At 38.9% G+C, this 26,571-nt stretch overlaps 1 protein-coding gene across 4 annotated transcripts in view; it reads left to right on the forward strand.

The window, feature by feature from the left end:
• The window catches only part of ANKRD46 (ankyrin repeat domain 46), a 68,003-nt gene that overhangs the window by 15,557 nt on the left and 25,875 nt on the right, over nucleotides 1–26,571 (forward strand). For 2 of the 4 annotated variants that reach the window (XM_061439273.1, XM_061439277.1), the window contains exons 2-5: nucleotides 11,451–11,546; nucleotides 15,798–16,135; nucleotides 17,310–17,468; nucleotides 23,895–24,060. In XM_061439273.1, the coding sequence (XP_061295257.1) occupies nucleotides 15,825–16,135; nucleotides 17,310–17,468; nucleotides 23,895–24,060 (636 nt within the window). In that variant the 5' untranslated portion in view covers nucleotides 11,451–11,546; nucleotides 15,798–15,824. Of the gene's footprint in view, nucleotides 1–11,450; nucleotides 11,547–15,797; nucleotides 16,136–17,309; nucleotides 17,469–23,894; nucleotides 25,947–26,571 lie in introns of those variants that run through there. The other 2 variants (XM_061439276.1, XM_061439275.1) reach the window with 2 other exon arrangements.

Raw genomic sequence — 26,571 nt, forward strand, 5'->3', positions numbered from 1 at the left:
GCTAGATGCTCACATTGCTCTTGAAGTCCAGGTGGGCCACAAGGTGGCACCATTAGGTCACGTAAGTGAAATACTGAGGTAGCTAGGAAAAAACTTTTTAAAAAATCAAATAACTTTATTGCAAAAGTAATATGCTTCACATTGACCTCCCAGTACTAATTTGATGTCTATATTTTATTATTACAGATTAAAAATTGGAAATTTCAGTGGGAAGAATTCCCTTCCTAAGAATTTTTAACATGGTGAACACAGTAAAAATTTATAGAAAATACTAAAAGGCATCAGAATAAAATATCTAAGATAATATTCTCTTTGTAAAAAATTAATTTTTATCTATCTTAAGCCAATATTTTTCTGAAATTTGAATTGTAACTAAAAAAAAATTTTTTTGGCTGCACCAGGCAGCATGTGAGCTCTCAGTTCTGGAGCCAGGGATTAAACCTGTGTCCCCTGCACTGGAAGCACAGAGTCTTAACCACTGAGATGCCAGGAAAGTCCCACTAAAGTTTAATAATTTTAAAATAATGGTTAAGTAATATAAATACTTCAGGATATATATTTTAGAAATTCTTGTTTGGTTTGTTGTGATTTCCTGATGGAGAAATAAAATTTTAGGCAAGTATTTTCTCACTATCCCAACAAGTAAGAAATGCTTGGGAATATTGAGTCCAGGAACATAGTCACTTCCTGTAAGTGGAAAACACTTCCAAATACTTTATTTTTATTTTTCTTACTCTTAAAAAAGTCTAATTTGTGTGAGATGATTGCAGAGAGTTTATCAGAATGATATGTGCTAGATTGACACTTCTTGTAAAGTAAGAAACATTTCCAGATGTTTATTGTTTTGCCACAGTTTAAATAAAGTTTACTTTTAGTGAAATGATTCTAAGAGTTAATTCAAAGTGTGTAGGCTAGACTAATGTTTCCCTTTATATAACCTTTGATGAAAAGATTTGCTAAAAACTAATTCATTATATTAAAAAGAATCTTATGAAAACAAACTTAGGGACATAGTTTTTTCACCTATAAAAGTGAAAATAATGATATCAATAGTACTCACAGTATAGGTCTTTTTCATGAGGACTCAGTTATTACTAGAAAAATACTTAAACAGTGCGTGGCGTATAATAACTTGATAAATGTTACACATGTTGCTAAGCAGTTGTTTGCAGAGTAATAGCAAACATGCAAATCATTTTGCCCTTTCCATCATAAATAATAATCATAACATAATAAATATTTATAAACATAAATTCTTTGTTCCCTAAGAATATCACCTAAGTAATACTCAATTAGCCCACTTTTAATTAATATCAATATATGAGCTTAAGCACAATGTACTGGCCTTTCTTAAAGTAGCATTCTCTAATTCACACATTTGAAATTAACCTCCCCTTTACTGCAATAAAAGATTTTTAATAATGGAGTAATTGATAACTTGGTGTTGAAATCACACAATTAAAAAATTTTAGTTAAATTCGACTTGGGAATACCATAAAATGTGTATGCTTCACAAATTTAAATATAAACTAAAATTATATCTTGTGAGTCCAGCTCTATCTAAAACATACTCTTTTGAACTTCTGTTAATTGTTTTTGAGCCTTGGAAGTAAAATTCAGAAGGTTCTACTTTTAAACTTCCTACTTTAAGTATTCTTCATGGTACTGAAATAGCCTGAAATGATGTGTGTATGTTAAGTTGCTTCATTCTGACTCTTTGTGACCCTATGGACTGTAGCCTACCAGGCTCCTCTGTCTGTGGGATTCTCCAGGCAAGAATACTGGAGTTGGTTGCCATGCCCTCTTCCAGGGGATCTTTCCAACCCAAGAAAGGGATCAAACCCGAGTCTCCTGCATTGCAGGCAGACTAAAAAGCAGAGACATCACTTTGCCAACAAAGGTCTGCATAGTCAAAGCTATGGTTTTTCCAGTAGTCCTGTACAGGTGTGAGAGTTGGACCATAAAGAAGGCTGTGCACCGAAGAATTGATGTTTTTGATTTGTGGTGCTGGAGAGGACTCTTGAGAGTCCCTTGGACTGCAAGGAGATTAAACCAGTCAATCCTAAACGAAATAAACCTTGAATATTCATTGGAAGGACTGATGCTGAGGCTGAAGCTCCAGTACTGTGGCCACCTGATGGGAAGAGCTGACTTATTGGAAAAGACCCTGATGCTAGGAAAGACTGAGGGCAGGAGAAGTAGGCAGCATAGGATGAGATGGTTAGATAGCATCACTGACTCAATGGACATGAATTTGAGTAGACTCCAAGAGAGAGTGAAGGATGGGGGGCCTGGCAGGCTATAGCCCATGTGGTCACAAAGAATCGTACCTGACTTAGCGACTGAACAACAACAGCAAAAGGATCCTAAATCTAACTTAGTTTAAGATGAACCGTAAATAAAAATCTTGGAAGTTTTATAGTGAGCAAAGCAAGCATTGCATTAAGATTGCTATCACAGTAACACCATTTGCCAGTAAGAAATGAAGCTGGTTCAACAGCCTTTCATTATAGTCAGGTTCATCTGTGTCACATTTTAAATACATTGCCTAAAAGCTTACTGTGGTAGTCAAATTTTGTCCAAAAATATTATTTGAAAATTCTCTTAGACTATCTTCAGTGTCAGTGAATTTGAATCTGGGTAATAATTGGAAGACTATAGGGCGGATTCTTTTTTAATATGCTAGGAAATGCAATAATAAAATTATGGTACATGCAAACAATAGAATATAACCACTAAAAATAATTTAGAAGACTGATAACTTGGAAGCATGTTCACAATATAATAAAAAAGTTTAACATTAGTATGTATAGTATGAATTAAACATTCATATAGAGAAAAAAGCTGTGAGACTGTAACGTCAAAATATTAATGATAGTTACTTCTAGTTGTTAGGATTATGATAACGTACTTTCTTCTCTTTGTTCATGTTTATTTTCTTAAGAATTTTACAATGAACTATAGAGCTAGTCATAAGAAAAATGTTACTTCAAAATCCTGTTATAGTGAACTTAATTGAGTGTACATTCAGCAAAGAATTATTGGAACCCCCCATGTCTAGGTTTTAAGAAACAATGTGCCAGGCACTGTGTAATCTGCCAGGATACACAGACAGGTCAGACCCGTTTTTTGTCTTCTTAGAGGCATGGTCTGTCAGGAATTTAAAAAACAGTTATAAACAAGCAACAAAGCTTTGTATAAACCATTTTCTCCTGATTATCTTGTTAATTGTATAGAAGCTGCATGGCATTTTGGAAATCTTATAGACTAAATTTGAAATCCACTCTGACAATAATAAACTTAGACCCATTAAATTTTCTTAAGTCTTGAAAATTATCAAGACCGCTCTATTACAGAAATACGGAGCTTCCAGGGAGGACTCAGTGATAAAGGATCCCCCTGCAATGCAGGAGATGCAGGTTTAATCCCTGAGTCAGGAAGAGCCCCTGGAGAAGGAAATGGCAACCCACTCCAGTATTCTTGCCTGAGAAATCCCACGGACAGAGGAGCCTGCTGGGCTATAGTCCATTGGGTTGCAAAAGAGTTGGACATGACTTAGCGACTAAACAACAACATTAGAGAAATATAACTGCTAAAGATAAATAGATGGAGAAATATATTATCTGTGTTTTGGGAAAGGGTTTAAAGACTGTTAAAATTTTTACTTGCTCACAGCTAAATTTCTTTTACATAGGGCTTTTTATCCCCTTGTCTAATATCTGTGGATCCGTGCATTGCTTAGGTTTTACGAAAGGTGCCAGTCCAGGTTCGATGCACGATACTGGATGCTTGGGGCTAGTGCACTGGGACGACCCAGAGGGATGGTATGGCGAGGGAGGAGGGAGGAGGGTTCAGGATGGGGAACACATATATACCTGTGGCGGATTCATTTTGATATTTGGCAAAACTAATACAATTATGTAAAGTTTAAAAATAAGAAAAAAAAAAAGATGCAGATTACAAAGGAAAAAAATAAATAAATAAACTGCAAGCAGTTAGGATTTAATAAATTCACTGGACATTCTTGTTTTATGGCTCTTTGAGATCATTTTATGTTTTAAAAACAACTGTATCCTTCTAATAGGGTAGGAATAATCAGGTGAGTGAATCCAGATTCGGGGGTTCCATTTACTAATGTCATTCTCAGTTTTAGTACTTTCCCTTGACATTGGAAAATGCAGGTGATAAGATCTGATAGCATATCTCTTCAGGTATGCCATTTTTCCTTGAATTTTGTTGAGTGTTTGGTACTTTGATCTCTGATCAAAGTTGTTTGTGTAGGCATAAGGCTGTCAGTCCATTTGAACCAAGAATGTAGCATTTGGTCTTGCCTTTGCCAGTGACTTTTCAAAATGAAAAATAAATCAACACATTATGTATGGTTGGTGATATTGGTTATAGAATACCAATTTAAAGTTATGGTATAGTAAGTATATGTTAAAATAGAACATGTTTTCTTCACTGTTTCTTAACCATCAAGAATACTTAAAGCTGTTGAGATTGGCCTAAAATTAATGTAAAATAAAACTATAAAATAGAAAAGAGTGTTAACTAGAACTTTATTATCAAGTTGGCGACTCACAAGTTTTCACTGAAACCTCCTTACTCTTTGTTATGTGGGTTTATACAAGCGCTGTTTGGCTTTAGGAGCTCTTGTTACTGAGATCTGGGTGACTGCCTTGTCCCAGAGAATGAGTGACTCCATCCTCATGATTCCTGTGCAGTATAACAGAGCGTGAAGTTGGAAGTTTTAAAGCTAATACCAGCCCTCTTAAGACCTGACCCCCAAAGTCCTGCTTCTAACAATCCCAGGGAGTTGGCCTCTGAACCAGTCGTTGAACACTGTCCCTTAGGAATCAAAACTAGGCCATGGTGAACAACCTGAGGGCTTTCTGGGGCTTGACTATTCCCAGTATTGGCTGTTTTTGTGGTTTTTCCTCTGTGAGGAGGAACCAGTTCTTTTTCTTTCTTCGAGGTCTTTATTCCCCACTAGAGGTCACCTAGTTGTTAGAAACTGCTGTGTTAACAGGGGATCAGTGCTCTGTGCAAGCTAGAGTACAGTTGAGGACTGGTCTGAGAGCTGTGCCCAGCCTCTGGAGGGTGGTAACTTACATTCTGGGTACTTGAGTCATATAGCTATTATGTAACTGAAGTGGGGCTTAAACCTAGGTGTTCCAGTTCCAGATACATTCTGGGTGGAGCAGCCAAGCCCTCTGAACATCTGACTGTAGAGAAACTGCCTCTAGAGTCCTGTACACTCCTGAAAGCAGCCCCTGGCAGGAGAGTCTGACTGCATCGCACCCCTCTCCCTCCTGCATTCCCCACCTCTAAGGCCGCCTCCAGTGTGCCCACATCCTTTCACAAGGTGACAGACTCAGCCTTCTGTGAGTCTTGAAAGATATCACACATTAATGCTTGTGAAATGGTTCTTATGATGCCTTCCCTTTGGTAAATACCAGGGCTTCCACCTGAGCCCTTCCACGTGGTGAGTTCTACAAATTCTTCCATGAATAACCTCTTACTCTTCTAGCACCCAGAGAAATGACCTCAAAGAAGACCTTTCTTTCTTCCTTTTTTTTCTTTTCCCTTACATGGGGAAAATAAATACCTTCAGACTCAACAATATTTTCATCAAAATCTTTAGGCTTCCATATGACTCAGAAATTGCACTCCTGGCCATTTATCCCAGAAAAATGAAGATTTATATTCCCATAAAAAACATGCACCTGAATGTTTTAGAAGCTTTAGCATAACACCCCAAACTAGACATAATCAGATGTCCTTCAGTAAGTAGACAGTTAAACTGTGGTACATCCATACCATGGAATACTACTCAGCAGTTAAAAAGAAAGAACCTGTTGATACAGACAACAACCCAGGTAAATCTCCAGAGAATTATGTTGAGTGGGAAAAAAAAAAAACAATCCTCAAAGGTGGCATACTGTATGGTTCCATTTATGTATCATTCTTAAAATGACAGAATTCTAGAAATGGAAGACGGTAGTGGTTTCCAGGGGTTAAGGGAAGGTGGGGGCAGGAGGGGAATAGGTGTGTCTGTGAGTGGGCAAAGACCCTGGTGGGGATGGAGAGGTTCTGGGCCCGTGTCCTGACTTTATCAGTGTAAGTTAATATCCTGACTGATGTTGTACTACAATTTTACTCTATGTTATCATGAGGGAAACTGACTGGATGCCACACAGGATCTCTGTATTATTTCTTACAGCTGAAGCTGAATGTACAATTATCTAAAAAAATTTAACTGAAAAAATCTTGAGTCCTCTTCACCCTTCAGACTACAGTTAATATATATCCTGATTTTTATTCATTCCTATTATTTTGGGTGGGAGCTATTAATAGCTTTCTAGTGATTTATTTAGGGTCTTTGACATTTTCTTGGCAGGTTTCTAGTAAGTCTAATGCATTTATAAAATATTTAGTTTGAAATTGTAAATTTGTAATTTGATCAAGTTTATTTTCTTATTGGGCCTTGTCATATCAAAAGAAACTGGCAGAAAATAGTCTTTCTTGTAAATTTAAGGAAACATTTGGATTACTTTGGGGGTGCATAACTATATAATCTATAATTCTGTCTCCAATCACAAAGCAGCAATTGTCCTTTTCATAATATTGGGTTGACCAAAAAGTTCATTCAGGTTTTCTTATTAAGGTTGTACAGAAAAACCCAAGTGAACTTTTTGGCTAACCCAATATAAATGTTACAAACTTCAAAATAACCCCTGTACCATTTTAACATTGAAAAAGGAAGATTTTATATTAATATATTAGAGGCTTTAGTCATGAACACTCAGCTCCAGTGGGCAGGACAAGAGAGGAAAATAGTAAGCTTTGGGTAAACACAGATTATTTGTTCAAGGAAATCAATTGAGTGATTTGATAAATCAGTGATAAATGAAGTTTGTCTAAACTGGTATTACAGACCGACAGAAAACTAGGGAACAGTCGAGAAGTGTGGATGTTTTGAGTATTACTGTGTCATCAGGATATTTGCTGAACTATTATGGGACTGGTCCTCTCATGCAGCTTGTCAGCCCTTGTCTTCACTTGCAGCCTCGCACTGTTAGCCTTTATGATACAACCTAACTTACATTGGTAAATGGAGCTTCATAAAATGCCACTAATTACTTTCCTATATAAGTTTACTTAAGGGGACTTGATAACAGCACGAATGACTAGTAAAAGTCATGAATTTCAGCTGGAGCTATAAATTTGGAATTTAGACTTTACTTTCCAACTTTACCACTTTGCATGGTATCTAGAACATTTTTGGCACACAGAAATGTTTACCTAGCAAATTACTATGGATTTTTTGTGGTCCATACTTCCTGTCCATGACCTCCCTCCCTTCCATGTTCCTTCAAGAGGAGAGAGTGGTCAAAAAGAAGTCTCTGGAAATGTCTCTCAGTGCCCTGAGGGGAAACCTGAGGGGCTCCCAGTGAAAGTGCAGAGATGGGGCACCACCAAGGTGCAAGACGGGTGAGGTCAGGTAGGTGGAAAAAACTGCAGTTAGAGCTGAGCCAGTTTTCTTTCACACTGAAGAGAAAAGATGGGGGAACAATCTCAGAGATTTAAGTATACCAGCATTCAAATTAGAAATTTTTTTTTTCCTTAAACGTACCTATTTCAGTTCAGTTCAGTTCAGTTCAGTCACTCAGTCGTGTCCGACTCTTTGCTACCCCATGAATCACAGCACGCCAGGCCTCCCTGTCTGTCACCAACTCCTGGAGTCTACCCAAACTGATGTCCATCGAGTCGGTGATGCCATCCAGCCATCTCATCCTCTGTCATCCCCTTCTCCTCCTGCCCCCAGTCCCTCCCAGTATTGGTCTTTTCCAATGAGTCAACTCTTCGCAAGGTGGCCAAAGTATTGGAGTTTCAGTTTTAGCATCAGTCCTTCCAATGAACACCCTGGACTGATCTCCTTTAGGATGGACTGGTTGGATCTCCTTGCAGTCCAAGGGACTCTCGAGTCTTCTCCAACACCACAGTTCAAAAGCATCAGTTCTTCGGCACTCAGCTTTCTTCACCGTCCAACTCTCCCATCCATACATAACTACTGGAAAAACCATAGCCTTGATTAGGCAGACCTTTGTTGGCACAGTAATGTCTCTGCCTTTAAATATGCTACCTAGGTTGGTCATAACTTTCCTTCCAAGGAATAAGTGTCTTTTAATTTCATGGCTGCAGTCACCATCTGCAGTGATTTTGGAGCCCCCCAAAATAAAGTCTGACACTGTTTCCACTGTTTCCCCATCTATTTCCCATGAAGTGATGGGACCAGATGCCATGATCTTAGTTTTCTGAATGTTGAGCTTTAAGCCAACTTTTTCACTCTCCTCTTCACTTTCATCAAGAGGCTTTTGAGTTCCTCTTCACTTTCTGCCATAAGGGTGGTGTCATCTGCATATCTGAGATTATTGATATTTCTCCTGGCAATCTTGATTCCAGCTTGTGCTTCTTCCAGCCCCACGTTTCTCATGATGTACTCTGCATATAAGTTAAATAAGCAGGGTGACAATATACAGCCTTGATGTACTCCTTTTCCTATTTGGAACCAGTCTGTTGTTCCATGTCCAGTTCTAACTGTTGCTTCCTGACCTGCATACAGGTTTCTCAAGAGGCAGGTCAGGTGGTCTGGTATTCCCATCTCTTTCAGAATTTTCCACAGTTCAATGTGAGCCACACAGTCAAAGGCTTTGGCATAATCAATAAAGCAGAAATAGATGTTTTTCTGGAACTCTCTTGCTTTTTCCATGATCCAGCGGATGTTGGCAATTTGATCTCTGGTTCCTCTGCCTTTTCTAAAACCAGCTTGAACATTTGGAAGTTCACGGTTCACGTATTGCTGAAGCCTGGCTTGGAGAATTTTGAGCATTACTTTACTAGCGTGTGAGATGAGTGCAATTGTGCAGTAGTTTGAATATCATTTGGCATTGCCTTTCTTTGGGATTGGAATGAAAACTGTCCTGTGGCCACTGCTGAGTTTTCCAAATTTCCTGGCATATTGAGTGCAGCACTTTCACAGCATCATCATTCAGGATTTGAGATGGCTCAACTGGAATTCCATCACTTCCACTAGCTTTGTTCATAGTGATGCTTTCTAAGGCCCACTTGACTTCACATTTCAGGATATCTGGCTCTAGGTGAGTGATCACACCATTGTGATTATCTTGGTCATGAAGATCTTTTTTGTACAGTTCTTCTGTGTATTCTTGCCACCTCTTCTTAATATCTTCTGCTTCTGTTAGGTCCATACCATTTCTGTCCTTTATCGAGCCCATCTTTGCATGAAATGTTCCCTTGGTATCTCTGATTTTCTTGAAGAGATCTCTAGTCTTTCCCATTCTGTTGTTTTCCTCTATTTCCTTGCATTGATTGCTGAGGAAGGCTTTTTTATCTCTTCTTGCTATTTTTTGGAACTCTGCATTCAGATGCTTATATCTTTCCTTTTCTCCTTTGCTTTTTACTTCTCTCCTTTTCACAGCTATTTGTAAGGCCTCCCCAGACAGCCATTTTGTTTTTTTGCATCTCTTTTTCTTGGGGATGGTCATGATCCCTGTCTCCTGTACAGTGTCATGAACTTCTCTCCATAGTTCATCAGGCACTCTATCAGATCTAGTCCCTTAAATCTATTTCTCACTTCCACTGTATAATCATAAGGAATTTGATTTAGGTCATACCTGAATGGTCTAGTGGTTTTCCCTACTTTGTTCAGTTTAAGTTTGAATTTGGCAATAAGGAGTTCCTGATCTGAGCCACAGGCAGCTCCTGGTCTTGTTTTTGCTGACTGTATAGAGCTTCTCTATTTTTGGCTGCAAAGAATATAATCAATCTGATTTCGGTGTTGACCATCTGGTGATGTCCATGTGTAGAGTCTTCTCTTGTGTTGTTGGAAGAGGGGTTTGCTATGACCAGTGCATTCTCTTGGCAAAACTCTATTAGCCTTTACCCTGCTTCATTCTGTATTCCAAGGCCAAATTTGCCTGTTACTCCAGATGTTTCCTGACTACCTACTTTTGCATTCCAGTCCCCTATAATGAAAAGGACATCTTTTTTGGGTGTTAGTTCTAAAAGGTCTTGTAGGTCTTCATAGAACCATTCAATTTCAGCTTCTTCAGTGTTACTGTTTGGGGCATAGACTTGGATTACTGTGATATTGAATGGTTTGCCTTGGAAACGAACAGAGATCATTCTGTCATTTTTGAGGTTGCATCCAAGTACTGCATTTCAGACTCTTGTTGACCGTGATGGCTACTCCATTTCTTCTAAGGGATTCCTGCCCACTGTAGTAGATATAATGGTCATCTGAGTTAAATTCACCCATTCCAGTCCATCGTAGTTCGCTGATTCCTAGAATGTCGACGTTCACTCTTGCCATCTCCTGTTTGACCACTTCCAATTTGCCTTGATTCATGGAGCTGATATTCCAGGTTCCTATGCAGTATTGCTCTTTACAGCGTCGGACCTTGCTTCTATCACCAGTCACATCCACAACTGGGTATTGTTTTTGCTTTGGCTCCATCCCTTCTTTCTTTCTGGAGTTATTTCTCCACTGATCTCCAATAGCATATTGGGCACCTACTGACCTGGGGAGTTCCTCTTTCAGTGTCCTATCATTTTGCCTTTTCATACTGTTCATGGGGTTCTCAAGGCAAGAATACTGAATTGGTTTGCCATTCCCTTCTCCAGTGGACCACATTCTGTCTGACCTCTCCACCATGACCTGCCTGGTGGCCCCACAGGGCATGGCTTAGTTTCATTGAGTTAGACAAGGCTGTGGTCCTAGTGTGATTAGATTGACTAGTTTTCTGTGAGTATAGTTTCAGTGTGTCTGCCCTCTGATGCCCTCTTGCAACACCTACCGTCTTACTTGGGTTTCTCTTACCTTGGACATGGGGTATCTCTTCACGGCTGCTCCAGCAAAGCACAGCCGCTGCTCCTTACCTTGGACGAGGGGTACCTCCTCACAGCCACCCCTCCTGACCTTGAATGTAGAGTAGCTCCTCTTGGCCCTCCTGCGCCCGCGCAGCCCTACCTATTTGGTTTAACATAAATATTGGATTGTTTTTGCTTTTTCCCCCACTGCAAATAGCATTTTATTTCTGAAATTGCTTTGGTGGGCTAACCTGAGATGCAGCCACCATTTCTAATGTGAAAAATATGCATTTCAAATTCTGGTACGTTAGAGCGAATTTTCACAGTCCAGTGAATTTTCTTCACTGCTGGTGGCACATTATCTGACTCTTCCGTCTTTCTGACCATGTTTGTGGGCTCCTTTTGCCACTTTATTACTCCTCAGTGGCTTTACCAACTTCATAAGTTGATGCCTTACCCATTGATTGTCTAGAAAGTATTTACAGGTCCCTCTACATTGTCTGGGTTTAGTAGAACAGCAGGTCCTTTGTTATAACTGAATTTTCTCTTTACTGTAGATCCTTGCTGGCACATTTCTGGATATTCTGGTGAACCTTGTTAAGAATTCAGAGAAACTGTCACGTGATAAAGAAAGATCCAATCTTAAGGCTTACGTGAGTATTTTTTACTGTGGACTTCTTCACAATATGCAAAAACTTCAGTGAACTGTGGTCTTGAATTTGGGTATATTTAGTTCTGTAATCAAGATGAAAAATATGATCTATCGTTAGACTTTAGGCTTATTCAATTTGGAGGTTAGTAGTTTCTTAAGGACACAGAGAAACTCACATAATATACCATGCTTATTCTCACTCAAAAAATAGACAAGAAAGTCTTGCCCTTTTTACTGAGCCAATATTCAAAAGAATCCCAGTCTGAAAACCACAAGAATTCTTACTGTGTTTGAACCAAAAAACACTATGTTTTTTGGTTCAAAAACACCAAGTAGATTGTTTTTCATTATCTATTCTTAGAGAATTTAACCAAAGCACATTACCTCTTGAAAAATTCTTGATACATGGTATTTTAATTTTTAAGACATTTGTGATACCTCTGTCTTTTTTTATGATCCAGTTAAAAATACTATAGGGGAAAATAGGGAGATTACCTTGAAAGAGAATTTTTGACTGTTTTTTGAGTAACATCTTCCCACTGGGTTAGTTTCTTTTAAAAGTATTATATAATATAATAATCTGAAGTTTATCTTATCTTGATTTCTATAATTCTTAATCATAAGCAGATTTCCCCCTTATTTAGAATTACCCTTAACAGTTCCTTCTCACCCTACATTTCTGTGTTAATTCTATCTAGGATATCCCTCCAGTATGCCCCCTTCTCTCTGCCACTGTATTAGATCAGGTTATCCTCATTTATAGCCTGGATTTCTACAATGACTTATTGATTGATCTCCCTGTCTCCAGTCTTGAGCCCCTCCAATCCAACCTCTTTATATTGCCAACAAAATCATCTTTTTGAAAGAATGATATACTAAGACTTTGCCATTTCCTTGACTTAGAATGCTTCAATGACCCCTACTAAAATCAAGTATAGTAAATCTTACCCTGGGCTTATTCAATTCAGTCACTCAGTTGTGTCTGACTCCCATGAATCGCAGCACACCAGGCCTCCCTGTCCATCACCAACTCCCAGAGTTTACCCAAACTCATGTCCATCGAGTCGGTGATGCCATCCAGCCATCTCATCCTCTGTCATCCCCTTCTCCTCCCGCCCCCAATCCCTCCCAGCATCAGGGTCTTTTCCAGTGAGTCAACTCTTCACATGAGGTGGCCAAAGTATTGGAGTTTCAGCTTCAACATCAGTCCTTCCAATGAACACCCAGAACTGATCTCCTTTAGGATGGACTGGTTGGATCTCCTTGCAGTCCAAGAGACTCTCCAGTCTTCTCCAACACCACAGTTCAAAAGCATCAATTCTTCAGCGCTCAGCTTTCTACACAGTCCAACTCTCACATCCATACATGACCACTAGAAAAACCATAGCCTTGACTAGACGGACCTTTGTTGGCAAAGTAATGTCTCTGATTTTTAATATGCTGTCTAGGTTGGTCATAACTTTCCTTCCAAGGAATAAGCGTCTTTTAATTTCATGGCCGCAATCACCATCTGCAGTGATTTTGGAGAAGAGAGATCTCTTCAAGAAAATTAGAGATACCAAGGGAACATTTCATGCAAAGATGGGCTCGATAAAGGACAGAAATGGTATGGACCTAAAACGGAAGCAGAAGATATTAAGAAGAGGTGGCAATACACAGAAGAACTGTACAAAAAAGATCTTTACAACCTAGATAATCATGATGGTGTGATCACTCACCTAGAGCCAGACATCCTGGAATGTGAAGTCAAGTGGGCCTTAGAAAGCATCACTACCAACAAAGCTAGTGGAGATGATGGAATTCCAGTTGAGCTATTTAAAATCTGAAAGATGATGCTGTGAAAGTGCTGCCCTCAATATGCCAGGAAATTTGGAAAACTCAGCAGCGGCCACAGGACTGGAAAAGGTCAGTTTTCATTCCAATCCCAAAGAAAGGCAATGCCAAATGATGTTCAAACTACCGCACAATTGCACTCATCTCACACGCTAGTAAAGTCATGCTCAAAATTCTCCAAGCCAGGCTTCAGCAATACGTGAACCGTGAACTTCCAAATGTTCAAGCTGGTTTTAGAAAAGGCAGAGGAACCAGAGATCAAATTGCCAACATCCGCTGGATCATGGAAAAAGCAAGAGAGTTCCAGAAAAACATCTATTTCTGCTTTATTGATTATGCCAAAGCCTTTGACTGTGTGGCTCACATTGAACTGTGGAAAATTCTGAAAGAGATGGGAATACCAGAGCACCTGACCTGCCTCTTGAGAAACCTATATGCAGGTCAGGAAGCAACAGTTAAAACTGGACATGGAACAACAGACTGGTTCCAAAAAGGAAAAGGAGTACGTCAAGGCTGTGTATTGTCACCCTGTTTATTTAACTTATATGCAGAGTACATCATGAGAAACGCGTGGCTGGATGAAGCACAAGCTGGAATCAAGATTGCCGGGAGAAATATCAATAATCTCAGATATGCAGATGACACCACCCTTATGGTAGAAAGTGAAGAGGAACTAAAAAGCCTCTTGATGAAAGTGAAGAGGAGAGTGAAAAAGTTGGCTTAAAGCTCAACATTCAGAAAACTAAGATCATGGCATCTGGTCCCATCACTTCATGGGAAATAGATGGGGAAACAGTGGAAACAGTGTCAGACTTTATTTTGGGGGGCTCCAAAACCACTGCAGATGGACTTATTGGGAAGATTAAATAAAATTCATTAAAAGCCCTTAATGCAGTGCCGGGCTCAGAACAGGCCCTCAGTCTGTCTTACCGTTTCCCCTTTGCCCTCATGGCAGCAGCAGAGCTTAACATGGCCCAGGACCAGAGGGGCAGTGACTCTGTGGGAAACCAGGCTAAAAGGGGTACCGGCCAAGAATCTCACCAGACTCCAGAGCCAGGCTTTCTGAATCCCTGTGAGGTTAGGCACAATAGACTGATCTATTATCCAATTCCATCTGTGTTCCAGAAAGACTTTGCCTGGTAAATTACAAGCCAGCTCATTTGTGACTAAGCTTTTGTAACCTTAGGAGCCATCTTTACAAACACATTAGTCTCTGCCTTTGTTTTCTTCTTTCGGTTTGTTTTCTCTTTAACTCCTTAGTAAAGTTTCTTGTGTCAGGCTTTAATTTTTTCTTAAATGAATCAAGGAAGAGATGGTTGCAGGTGGGGTGGAGATGCACATGCATGCATGCACACTGAGAGACCCAAGAGATTTCTAGGGGCAGGGAGTGTCAGTGAAAGAGGTGTGGACAAACCCGTTGGTGAAGTGAGTCTACTCGGATGGGTGCAATATTAGCATGGACACAGCTATTCCCATGGAGACCTCATCTCTCCATCTTCAGACAGTGGGCGTTTGGCAAAATCAGGTAGCTAGATAACCATAGAACAAAGCAGAATAGGATCAATACTGTAAAAAAGATGGACATTCTTAATTTCATAATAGGTCTGGTTTTTAAATTTAGTTTTCTGCTTTCCTTAGCTTTTCTCTTTCTATTAAAATTTGACCTTTGTGCTCTAAACAGCATTTGAAAGTGAAACTGATAGTCGCTCAGTCGTGTCCAACTCTTTGAAACCCCCTGGACTGTGGCCCGCCAGGCTCCTCTGTCCGTGGGATTTCCCAGGCAAGAATACTGAAGTGGGCTGCCCTGCTTTCCACTAGGGGACCTTCCCAACCCAGGGATCGAACCCACATCTACTGCATCTCCTGCAGTGGCAGGCAGACTTTTTACCCACTGAGCCATCCGGGAAGCCCCAAACAGGATCGAGAAGGTGCTTACTGAGTGTGAATTAAGTTCATTTTTTTTTTTATGCTGATTCAGTTAACTTCTGAGCACATGATTCTGTTTTACTGTATAGAATATCTCAAGTACAATAAGAAACAAATATATGAAAGAGAACTGCTGTGTGTGTATGTGTGTGTGTGTAAGGAACTTACTGTCTGTGTCTTCCGACAATGTAATAAAGCTAAATCTAAGCACTTATGTCTTGCTTTACTTTAAAAATATCTCAGTCTTTTTATATGATGAAAAAGGGCTTTATGATAATTTAATTGCAATTTTGATCCAGCAGATATGGGAAAACTTAGACATTTTAATGGAAAATAAGATATAATTGATAACTCTGATGTTTCTGTTTGGTTAAGTAACTTATTAGAGGCAGGAGACCAAGAAGGATGAGAAATAGTACTTTTCTAAATGACTTCACTCTCTTGATTTAGTTTGGCTTCTCTGAATCTCAACTCACCTCATGTTTCTTTACAGGCACATTCCATCCACCACATCCGAACAATGTCCTACGTTTTTGTAAATGATTCTTCTCAGACTAATGTACCCTTGCTACAGGCCTGTATTGATGGAGACTTTAACTACTCCAAGAGGCTTTTGGAAAGTGGCTTTGACCCAAATATTCGTGACAGCAGGGGCAGAACAGGCCTTCACCTCGCAGCAGCCAGAGGGAATGTAGACATCTGCCAGTTGTTACATAAATTTGGTGCTGATCTCCTGGCCACTGATTATCAGGGAAACACGGCTCTTCATCTCTGTGGCCATGTGGATACTATTCAATTCTTGGTTTCCAATGGACTCAAAATTGATATTTGGTAAGTTCTGTGGTTTTTGAAGTCTCGTCACTTCCTCGCATTAGCCTCTCAGCCAGTGGTCTAATCTTGGAATCTATTGATTTTGTTTCCTCATTGATCAAGTGTAGTGACAAGCTCAGAAAGGTATGAGGGCAATGAGTGAGGGAACAAGAGCCTGACTTCTAGATTTGTGCTGTAGCAATGTAAAGTTTTCTATGAAAATAGTGGCTAAGTTCTGCTACTAAATAATTATGTATTATAAGACAAGGGAAAAAGAAGAACTAACATTTGTTGAAAATCTGTTATGACCTGGGCACTGCGTTTACTGTGTTAGCTCATTTAATCTTCAGAATGAATAGCTCTTAAGTATTTGTTTTATAGATGAAATAGTTGAGACAAGAATTCTGGGTTAAATGACTTAACACAGTTGGAATTTAAAACTAGTTCCACCTGGTTCCAAAGCTTGTTTACCTTCTATCGTGTAATATACCAGACTAGCTTCATTATCTCTCTGGACTCATGAAGTATAAGAGTCCTTCTTATACTGAACAATTTGAAGAAGTAGTGTTTTTTGTTTTGTTTTAGTGATACCTTGTCTCTTGAGTGGGAACAATATCAGGTCACTTGAAAAATAAACCTTGACCTTTAAGATACATTTTTTATACCTAATTTATTGGTGTTATAATGTCCCTAAATCCGAATAAGACAGTAAATGATTCTGCTACTATAGGACAAAATGTCTAGGAATTAACTATAGGATTCAGTGTTGGTCAGGCTTTCTCCTGTTGTTAAATGGTTAGGTGAACCAACGCAGATTATTTGATTGCTTTTGAGCTTAGGTTTTTTTGTTTTTTTCTTTTAGCTCTTAGACATTTCAAAAAATAGACACTGTTCTCATGAAATATATAAATGTCAGATAAGAATGAATCTAGAATCTAGACTTTTCCAATTAGTTTCTAGGAAGATGCCCTTTTTTCTTTATTCTCATTTATCTACTCTTGACTATGTATATTTTTTCCTTTTTCCTAAAAGAAAAAAAAAGGTTAACTCAAAATTCAGGCTCCATCTCAACCACTGGTTCTGTTCTGGTTTTAATTTTGAGTTAATGGGGCCCGTGCCTTCCTCACTGAGATCCCCACAAATGGCTACTAACAGTATAGTGTAACAGCTATTTTTATTTTTATGAACTTTTTAGCAACCATCAAGGTGCTACACCCCTAGTTCTGGCAAAGCGCAGGGGAGTGAATAAAGATGTCATCCGATTGCTGGAATCGTTGGAAGAACAGGAGGTAAAAGGATTTAACAGAGGAACTCACTCAAAGCTAGAGACCATGCAGACAGCTGAGAGTGAAAGGTACTTAAGATTTCATTTTTTTAAGAGGCAAGTCACTTCAGGTGAATCTTTTTTTGTGGTTTGTTTCTTTTGTCTTTTTAAATTTATTTGTTTTTAATTGGAGGATAATTGCTTTACAGTATTGTGCTGGTTTCTGCCATACATCCACATGAATCAGCCATAGGCATACGTATGTCCCCTCCCTCTTGAGCCTCCCCCGCACTACCGCCCCACCATGTCACCCCCTAGGTTGTCACAGAGCACCGATTTGAGCTCCCTGAGACAAATTTCAAATTCCCGCTGGCTCTCTGTTTTCTGTATAATAATATATACGTTTCAGTGCTCCTCTCAGTTTGTCCCGCCCCCACCTCCCCCTCTGGCCACAGGCCTGTTCTCTGTCTCCATCTCCATCGCTCCCCTGTGAGTAGGTTCATCAGTACCATCTTTCTAGAGTCCATTTACGTGGGTTAATATACACAGTATTTTTCACTTTCTGACTTAGACTTCACTCTGTTTAATGGGCTCTAGGTTCATCTGCCTCATTAGAATTGACTCAAATGCATTCCTTTTTGTAGCTGAGTAATATTCTCTTTTGTGTATCTTCTATAGCTTCTTTATCCATTCATCTGTCCATGGACATCTAGATTGCTTCCACGACCTAGCTATTATAAATAGTGCTGCAGTGAACATTGGGGTGCATATGTCTTTTTAAATTATGGTTTTCTCAGGGTACGTGTCCATTAGTGGGATTGTTGGGTCATATGGTAGTTTTATTTCTAGGTTCTTTTTTTTTGGAATCTGCATACTCTTCTCCATAGTAGCTGCATCAATTTACATTCCCACCAGCAGTGCAATAGGGTTCCCTTCTCTCCATACCCTCTCCAACATTCATTGTTTGTGGATTTTTTGATGATGGCCATTCTGATCAGTGTGAGGTGATACCTCACTATAGTTTTGATTTGCATTTCTCTAATAATGAGGGACGTTGAGCATCTTTTCATGTGTTTATTAGCCATCTGTACGTCGTCTTTGGAGAAATGTCAGTTTAGGTTTTCTGCCCACTTTTGATTGGGTGTTGTTTTTCTGACATTGAGCTCCATGAGCTGCTTGTATATTTTGAAGATTAATCCTTTGTCATTTGTCTCATTTGCTATTATTTTCTCCCTTTCTGAGACTTGTCTTTTCACCTTGTTAATATTTTCCTTTCCTGTGCAAAAGCTTTTAAGTTTAATCAGGTCCCCCTTGTTTATTTTTGTTTTTATTTCTATTGCTCTAGAAGGTGGTCATAGACAATCTTGCTGTGATTTATACCAAAGAGTGTTCTGCCTATGTTTTCCTCTAAGAGTTTTATAGTTTCTGGTCTTACATTGAGTGAATCTTTTTTGACAACTTTTTGTCAGCTTTATATTTATTTGCTTTCGAGTAAAGTGCTTGACACTTTGTTTGAACTCTCTATTGGTCCTTATGGCTCCAGATTACGATTGAAAAGCCATTAACAGAAAACACTGTGTGCCCACACGCACAGAATGCTCTGTTGGCCACTGTGGAGGGCAGCCTGCTGTGTTGGCAGGACAAGAGAAGAGCCTAATAGGAGAGAAGGAAACAGGAGTTTGAGAATTTAGGTACAGGTCACAAAAAGAATGGGATTTCAAAAAAGGCAGAGAAAGATAGAAGAACTTGGACAATGTTACGAAAGGTAGTTCCAGAGATAGGGAATTAAAGTGCTAAGGGAAAAGTAAAACAGGAGGAGAGTAAGACAAGATTTAACACATACACAATTCAGTGATGTGAAAGTGACTTTAACATGAGTTGGAACAAATTAAATTTGGGCTCCTGTATGTAACTGAAGCTAAGATGGAGTGACTGACAGGGTCTCACGTATCTCCTCATTCCTCATCTAAAGGCAGTTTAGAACATAGTTCAGGAAGCCTGACAAGGTGATCAGTCATCTTTTCTCTTGGCGTCACGGCTCAACAGGTAAAGCCTCTAGGCCAGATTTAGTTGTACCAGCTTGTAGTTTGGTTGACCACCATGTAATTTCAGGCTTCCAGATAATGCAAGGTAAGAAGTATAATGAACTTACATAATCTCCTCCTAGATTTTTCAGGGGACTGGGGCCCTCATTAGCTACTGACTCAGTAGCAGATTGACCAGGACTTAGAATTAGGAGCATATGGTCCACTTAGACTTCGGGATCATTGTTTCTGTGAGTTCCAGATGAAATCCTCTCTGACTTTCATACTTCACCCTTAATTTGATTCCTGTGTGCGCATGATTCCTTTCCTCCCTCTTCATAGACTTGCTCATGTACTTCTTCGGGACCACTAATTCCACTCTCAAGTTTAGGATTATTTTGCTTGTGGTAAACACTTATTATTGTCCAAAGAAATTAAAGTGTTTTACTTCTAAAATGGTGCATGCTCCTCATGACTTATCACTGAAGGCTGGCAAGTACATAAAATAAGAAGTCAGCAGTGCACTGGCAAGCCCTTCTCTCACCTGTGTGCTCTGGATTGGCACACAGATTGCTGTAAGAAACTTAATAACATTGAGTTATCTGTTTTTTTTAAAGATCATATGCTTCCAAAATAACTTGAAATGTATTTTCATAATGACTTTTGGGCTTCTTTACCATGAAAAATGTCCTAGATGTGCTCTTCCTGGTCTATTTTCAGGATCTTGCTTGGTATATTGTGTTACTAGCCAGTTTCTTGGCATCTCTGTATTAGAAATGTGTTTTATTTTGCCTCAGTTGTGATTCCTTATTAACTCAGAAGTGATTAGTCATTTGAGCAGTGCAGTGTAAAATATTTATTCCTGCTTCTTTCACATACATGCCATTGCACTTCAATATGAGGATTCATATTATTTACAGCATTAGGTAAAGCTTGTTCTTTAAAAATTAAATTATTAATACTTGTACTACCTAGTTGCCTGGTCTTACTCCTGCCCTGCAGTGTCATGATAGGAAGGTGTGGTTGAAGCTTAAACTAGAAAGCTTAAAAGCAGCATCATTGGTCATTAGGGAAAATGCAAATTGAAACCAGAGTGAAATACCACTTCGTACCCAACAGAACGGCTGCAGTCAAAAAGATGGACAATAACAAGTACTGGCAATGATGTAGGAAAATTTGAACCACCCTACATTGCTGGTGGGAATGTAAAGTAGCTGCTGTGGAAGATAGTCTGGCAACTCCTCAAAAAGTTACACAGAGTCACCATATGACCCAACAATTCCACTTTTTGGTATATACCCAAGAAAATTGAAAACACATGTTTACACAAAAACTTGTATGCAAATTTCACAGAAGCTTTACTTATAATAGCCAAAAGGTAAAAACCACCCAAAAGTCCATCATTGATGAATGGATAAGCAAAATGTCATCTATCCATTCAGTGAAGTATTATCCCACTATAAAAAGTAATGAAATACTGACATGTGCTGCAACACCAATGAGCTTTGAAAACATGCTCCATGAGAGAAGCCAGGCACAGAAGGCAGGAGTGGTTGCCAGGAGCAGGGGAAGGGACAAGGGCCGGTGGCTGCTGAAGGGCACAGGGTTCATTTATAGAGGCAAGATGACATTAGATAGTGGAGGTGGTTCTGCAGCTTTGTGAATTTTCTAAATAACACTAAATCATGTACTTTAGAAAGATGAATTTTATGGTACATGAATTACGTCAACTTAAAGTGAGGGGGAAGCTTAAAGGTGTTGGCTAGTACATGGCATTGTGGCATAGCTATGTGATGATTAGCCTTTTCTAGAACAGGAGATAAAGCAAGACTTTGAATGTATTTAGTATTTTCCTGTTCCCTTATAATTCCCTAAAACATAGCATAACTTCTTAAGGGCCTATAAATCAAGTTGATGAAAAATATTTCCCTACACCATTTAACCTAAGTTTAATTTAGTTCCTTTTTATGTTAGGTATGGGCTGACAGAGACGGTGTAGACGCAGTGTACAAAAAAATTAAACATTGTACACACAGACCATCATACTAGAATCACACATTTCCTAGATAGTGGAAAATATTTCATTGGATCAAGTCACGATAGACAGTTCTGAGTGTCAGAACTTCATGAGCTCTTAGAGAAGGCGCGACTGAAGTCTCATTTTATAGGTCCCCACCCCACCCCCACTATCCAAAAGTAGAATGTTCCTAGGGAACTTTTCCTTAAGTCGAGATGGCATAAAGTGAAGAACCTTAGGACTCATCTTACTAACAGACGCACAAAAGAAACTGAGATAAAACACAGGTGCTCCAAGCACCGTTCAGGGCTGGGCAGCTGGACACCGAGATGCTGTGAGGTTCCTGGGGAAGGAGCTAGGCGGTGCCAGTCTTGCTGCAAGACAAATGCTGAACACTGTTTTGCTTTATGCCTTTCTTCCTATAAAAGCAAAAATCCTCTTGGGATTTCTTTTAATTAGCAAATATAGGTAGTATAGTAGATGTTTCTTAAAAGTGAGGTGGCATAAAGTGAACTTTCAAAAAGTGGGGGATACCTGTATATCTAACACCGTTAAGTATGAGAGCATTTTGAATCAGATGTAGTCAGTAAATTTCATGTAAGTCAAAATGAAGACATTATTAGAGCAGGAAGTACAAGCATTTAAAAATATGTAGTTCAGGGTCTCTGTGTATCAAGCTAACTCAGATGTTTTAAAAGTCTTTTTTTTAAACAGAGTAAGTGAAATATCTGTGGCTAAGAAGTTTGGGATTTGTGATAACTTTGTAGTCATATAAAACTTAAGTGCTTTGTGCCTCTCCACATGTGGTTATTTAATAAATAGAGAAGTGAGCCAAAAAAAAAAAAAAATTAATGTCTCCTGAACTTCTCAGAGTTCTAATCTTATCTTTGAACTTGCTAGAGTTTTCTTCAAATTTTTGTATTGTTATAAATTCCCATTGAAAATGTCTTCTCCTATTCAGAAGATAAACATTTTTTATCATATAAAAAAAGTTTGGATGGCAAACAGACTGGCCCTTTACAAAGTCATTTTCCTAGGATTGGAAAAGACACTAATGCCAGGAAAGGCTGAAAGGTCTGTGGTTAACAGTGTCGGTGAATAAAGTAAAATTGTAACTTACCAAAAAAACCTGTCAACTGTGCATGATGAACCAGACTCTTAAGATCTTGTTTTGTGCTGTTTCCATTGTTCTGTCCCAAGATGATCAGAAGAATATGAAAAGAAGTTTAGAAAGAAGAATAACAGCAATCACTAGTTGATACCTATGATTATGGTCACTGTGGCTTTAATCTAAATGATACCCTGTTATTGGTCCTGCATGTTGTGACATAATTGTGGGTGCTAATCTCTTGGAGCTTCGAACTCATCACAGTGCAGCGTCTCGAATACCAGTGTCAGATATACTCTATTTGTAGCAGTCTTGTTCTCACTTACATAGTTTTTATGGTACTTGTACTACCTTATTTTCAACTAGACTCAGCCTTTATACAGAAGAGAAGTAAACTTATTTTGTGTTATTGTACAAGATGAAGCTAAAACTAGTGGGAGGAAGCTATTAAGAGGAATCACTAATGGCTAGCCCTGTCCAAGTGTACAACAGAGTAAGCATCCATTATTAGAGTATTTCAGTTTAAAGAAGGAATTCCTTCATTGGTCAGATTATTGAACTAAATTGATAAAAATCCACCTTTAAGATTCACACACTGTTCAAGACTTCTTCCCTGGTGGCTCAGAGGTTAAAGCATCTGCCTGCGATACAGGAGACCCGGATTTGATCCCTGGGTCTGGAAGATCCCCTGGAGAAGGAAATGGCAACCCACTCCAGTATTCTTGCCTTGAGAATCCCATGGAGGGACGAGCCTGGCAGACTACGTCCACGGGGTCGCGGAGAGTCAGACTCGACTGAGCTACTTCACTTTCACTTTTAAGACTTCTGCTTCACGGTTGGGATGTTTTTGTTGTTGTTCAGTTGTGTCCAACTCTGCAACCCCATGGACTGTGGCATGCCAGCTTCCCTGTCCTTCACCATCTCCTGCAGTTTGCTCAGACTCATGTCCATTGAGTTGATGATGCCATCTAACCATCTCATCCTCTGTTGCCCCCTTTTCCTGCAGCCCTCAATCTTGCTAGCATAAAGGTCTTTCCCGATGAATCAGCTCTTTGTATCAGATAGCCAAAGTATTGGAGCTTCTAACTTTGACTCTTCTAGATACTTAAACAAGGAACATAATCATTATTGTTTAGCAATTTATGGTTCAAGGTAAATTGTCCAAATACTTGAAGATATTTAAATTGGTACATAAATGGGTATTTAAATCGGTACATAAATGGGTTAGAATATATATGTCAGTTTTCTTCTTGTCAATGTATATTTTAAGGTTGGTCTTCTTAAACAATGCAGTTTCTGTGGTTTTTTGTTTTTGAAATGGGTGATGTGTTGTTTCATGCCCTTCTTTCTCTTTGCTTCTCTCACAGTGCCATGGAAAGCCATTCCCTCCTCAATCCCAACCTGCAGCAGGGTGAGGGGGTCCTGTCCAGCTTCCGCACCACGTGGCAGGAGTTTGTAGAGGATCTGGGCTTCTGGAGGGTGCTGCTCTTGATCTTTGTCATCGCTCTGCTGTCTCTTGGCATCGCCTACTATGTAAGTGGGGTGCTGCCTTTCGTGGAAAACCAGCCTGAACTGGTACATTAGAGGAGCTCACGGGAGAGGAGACAGATGCCAGTGTCCTGGCTTCCAGTGTTCGTTCTGTTTATCAAAATCTCTTAGTGCAGAGCAGTGAGGGCTGTACTTTTGTTTCTTTTTGCATTTTTACACACTGTAATCCTTTTAGAAGAACAACCTGTATGTTTGAACTAACTACATACTGTAGTCAAGGATGCTGTCCTAAAGCTACCTCCAGCTCAGCCTGACTTCTTAGGAAAGGCTCTGCATAGCCTTGTTTGATAACAATGTGGCATTGACTAATGAATGCGAGATAGAGGATGAGACTAGGAAATCCTTGCTACAGAAACCTTACCCAACATAAGACCAACTAGAGTGAAATGTTTAAAGTTTGTTTTATATGATTAGTTGTGGTTGGTATTTTTGTTTTGTTTTTGTGTATTTTTTGCAAGAGCTGCTTTTTGCTATTTACTTTCTCTGGGGAATAGTAGGGTATGGGGAAATGAAACCTTCAGCTTAAAACCTGAAGCGCTTTTTTCAGATCTTGTAGCGCAAATCAGTATTGTTGGGATCTGTTTGGTTTATTTTCATATTTTCAAGGGATCTCTTTGGTTTATTTTAATATTTTCAAGTCTAGTCACAAACCAAACAGAACTTTTGAAAAGGAGCTATATTTTCCTCAAAAAAGATTGATTTGATCTTATATTTATTTGTTTTTAAGGTAAGTTTGATTTTTTTTGTAAGCTGCTTTGCTTGTTGTTAATATCTGTGAAAAATGAACTTGAGAATTTTCAATTGAGGAACTTTTAATTTCCCCCTAGTGTTATTTCAAAGATATCCTATTCATCAAAAATACAGTTGGAAGACTTTTTCTACTCAGTAGTTAGCAGGAATAAATATTTCTGATGTTTAATGTCACTGTAATTCTGTAGTACCATTATTATGGTGAAAAATTCAGTTCTATAAGCTAGCTGTGTTGTCATGATTATATCATAGTTCATAATTTTTTCATTTTATGTGCAATCCTCTTTAGAGGCCCTGTTAGAATTGTCATAACAATCCCATCCATGTCAGTTGTTCCCTGATGGAAAGAATGGGTGGAGCATTTCTGAGTTAACAGTGCTGAACAGTATTGTACCAGGTGTCTTTATCAATGGTAATATTATGTAAATTGAAATCTGGCCCCCAAACTGTATTTCAGCTTTCTGCAGTGTGTTTGAAGGCCTCTTGTTAATGATTCTGCTATGTTTATATCATATTATTGGGTTATTAAAAAAAAGATATGAAGACTTGATAATTATTCATTAGGTGTAGTCAGAAAATTGTGGTGAAAGAACTATTGGTTTTATTTTTTAGAACACAGTCCTCTAAGCTACTGCTAATTGAATTGTTGCTAGAATTAGAAATTATAATTTAGAATAGAATTGGTATTTCTGTGATTCCTTTTGCTTCTTAGTATTTTCTCTTCTGCGTTTTATATATCTAGGTTTGAGGCATCTTCTTTCATGTGACTTTATCCTGTCTTAAAGAGCTGTTCTGAAGTTCCTGATTTACCTGACTGCCTCAGGGTCAGCTCATAGCCTCTTGCTTTTAGATTAGCTGCAAACAAAATTAATCATACTTGGTGTAAATACAGCAAAAAGCAGTGGACGTTAAAATGGAGAACACTTCAGATTAAAAGCTTTGGAATTAGCTTTGTATTTGTTTGTAACTCTAAACAGATGTGCAAAATTGGTTAACATATATGTAAATATATTGCATTTTTAAAGATTAATGTTTCCCTTTAAGTGATGATTTCTTTGTATTCTGTTCTCTGCATTCAGTATTCAATAATATTACCAATAAATATATTTATAATCTCTTAATCACAATCTATTTTCTTATTTATCATTGTTTTTCTTTTAATTTAAGATTTTTAAAAAATAGGTTCTAGTTGGCTGTTCAAAAAAGCAAAGAGCTTTTTTTGAAACCCCATGTAATATGTGTATCAAGTTTTATTTGTGTTTGCCTTATAAATATTCTGACACTAATTTGGGTGAATTGCTTAGGGATTTAAGAGTGATAATGCTACTGTTGCTAAGTCACTTCAGTCATGTTCAACTCTGCAACTCCATGGACTGTAGTCCACCAGGCTCCTCTGTCAGTGGGATTCTCCAGGCAAGAATACTGGAGTGGGTTGCCACGCCCTTCCCAAGGGTTCTTCCTGACCCAGGGAGCGAACCCACATCTCTTAGGTCTCCTGCATTGACAGGTGGGTTCTTTACCACTAGTGCCACCTGGGAAGCCCAAGAGTGATAATAACTACTATGATTAAGCACCTCCCAACTGTATAGGTCACTTTAAAGCCTCATCTCATTTAATCCTGAGACTTCCCTGGTGACTCAGATGATAAAGCGTCTGCCTACAATGCTGGAGACCTGGGTTCGGTCCCTGGGTTGGGAAGATCCCCTGGAGAAGGAAATGGCAACCCGCTCCAGTATTCTTGCCTGG

Source organism: Bos javanicus, chromosome 14 (genome assembly GCF_032452875.1).
Source record: "Bos javanicus breed banteng chromosome 14, ARS-OSU_banteng_1.0, whole genome shotgun sequence".
Classification (NCBI taxonomy): Eukaryota; Metazoa; Chordata; class Mammalia; order Artiodactyla; family Bovidae; genus Bos; species Bos javanicus.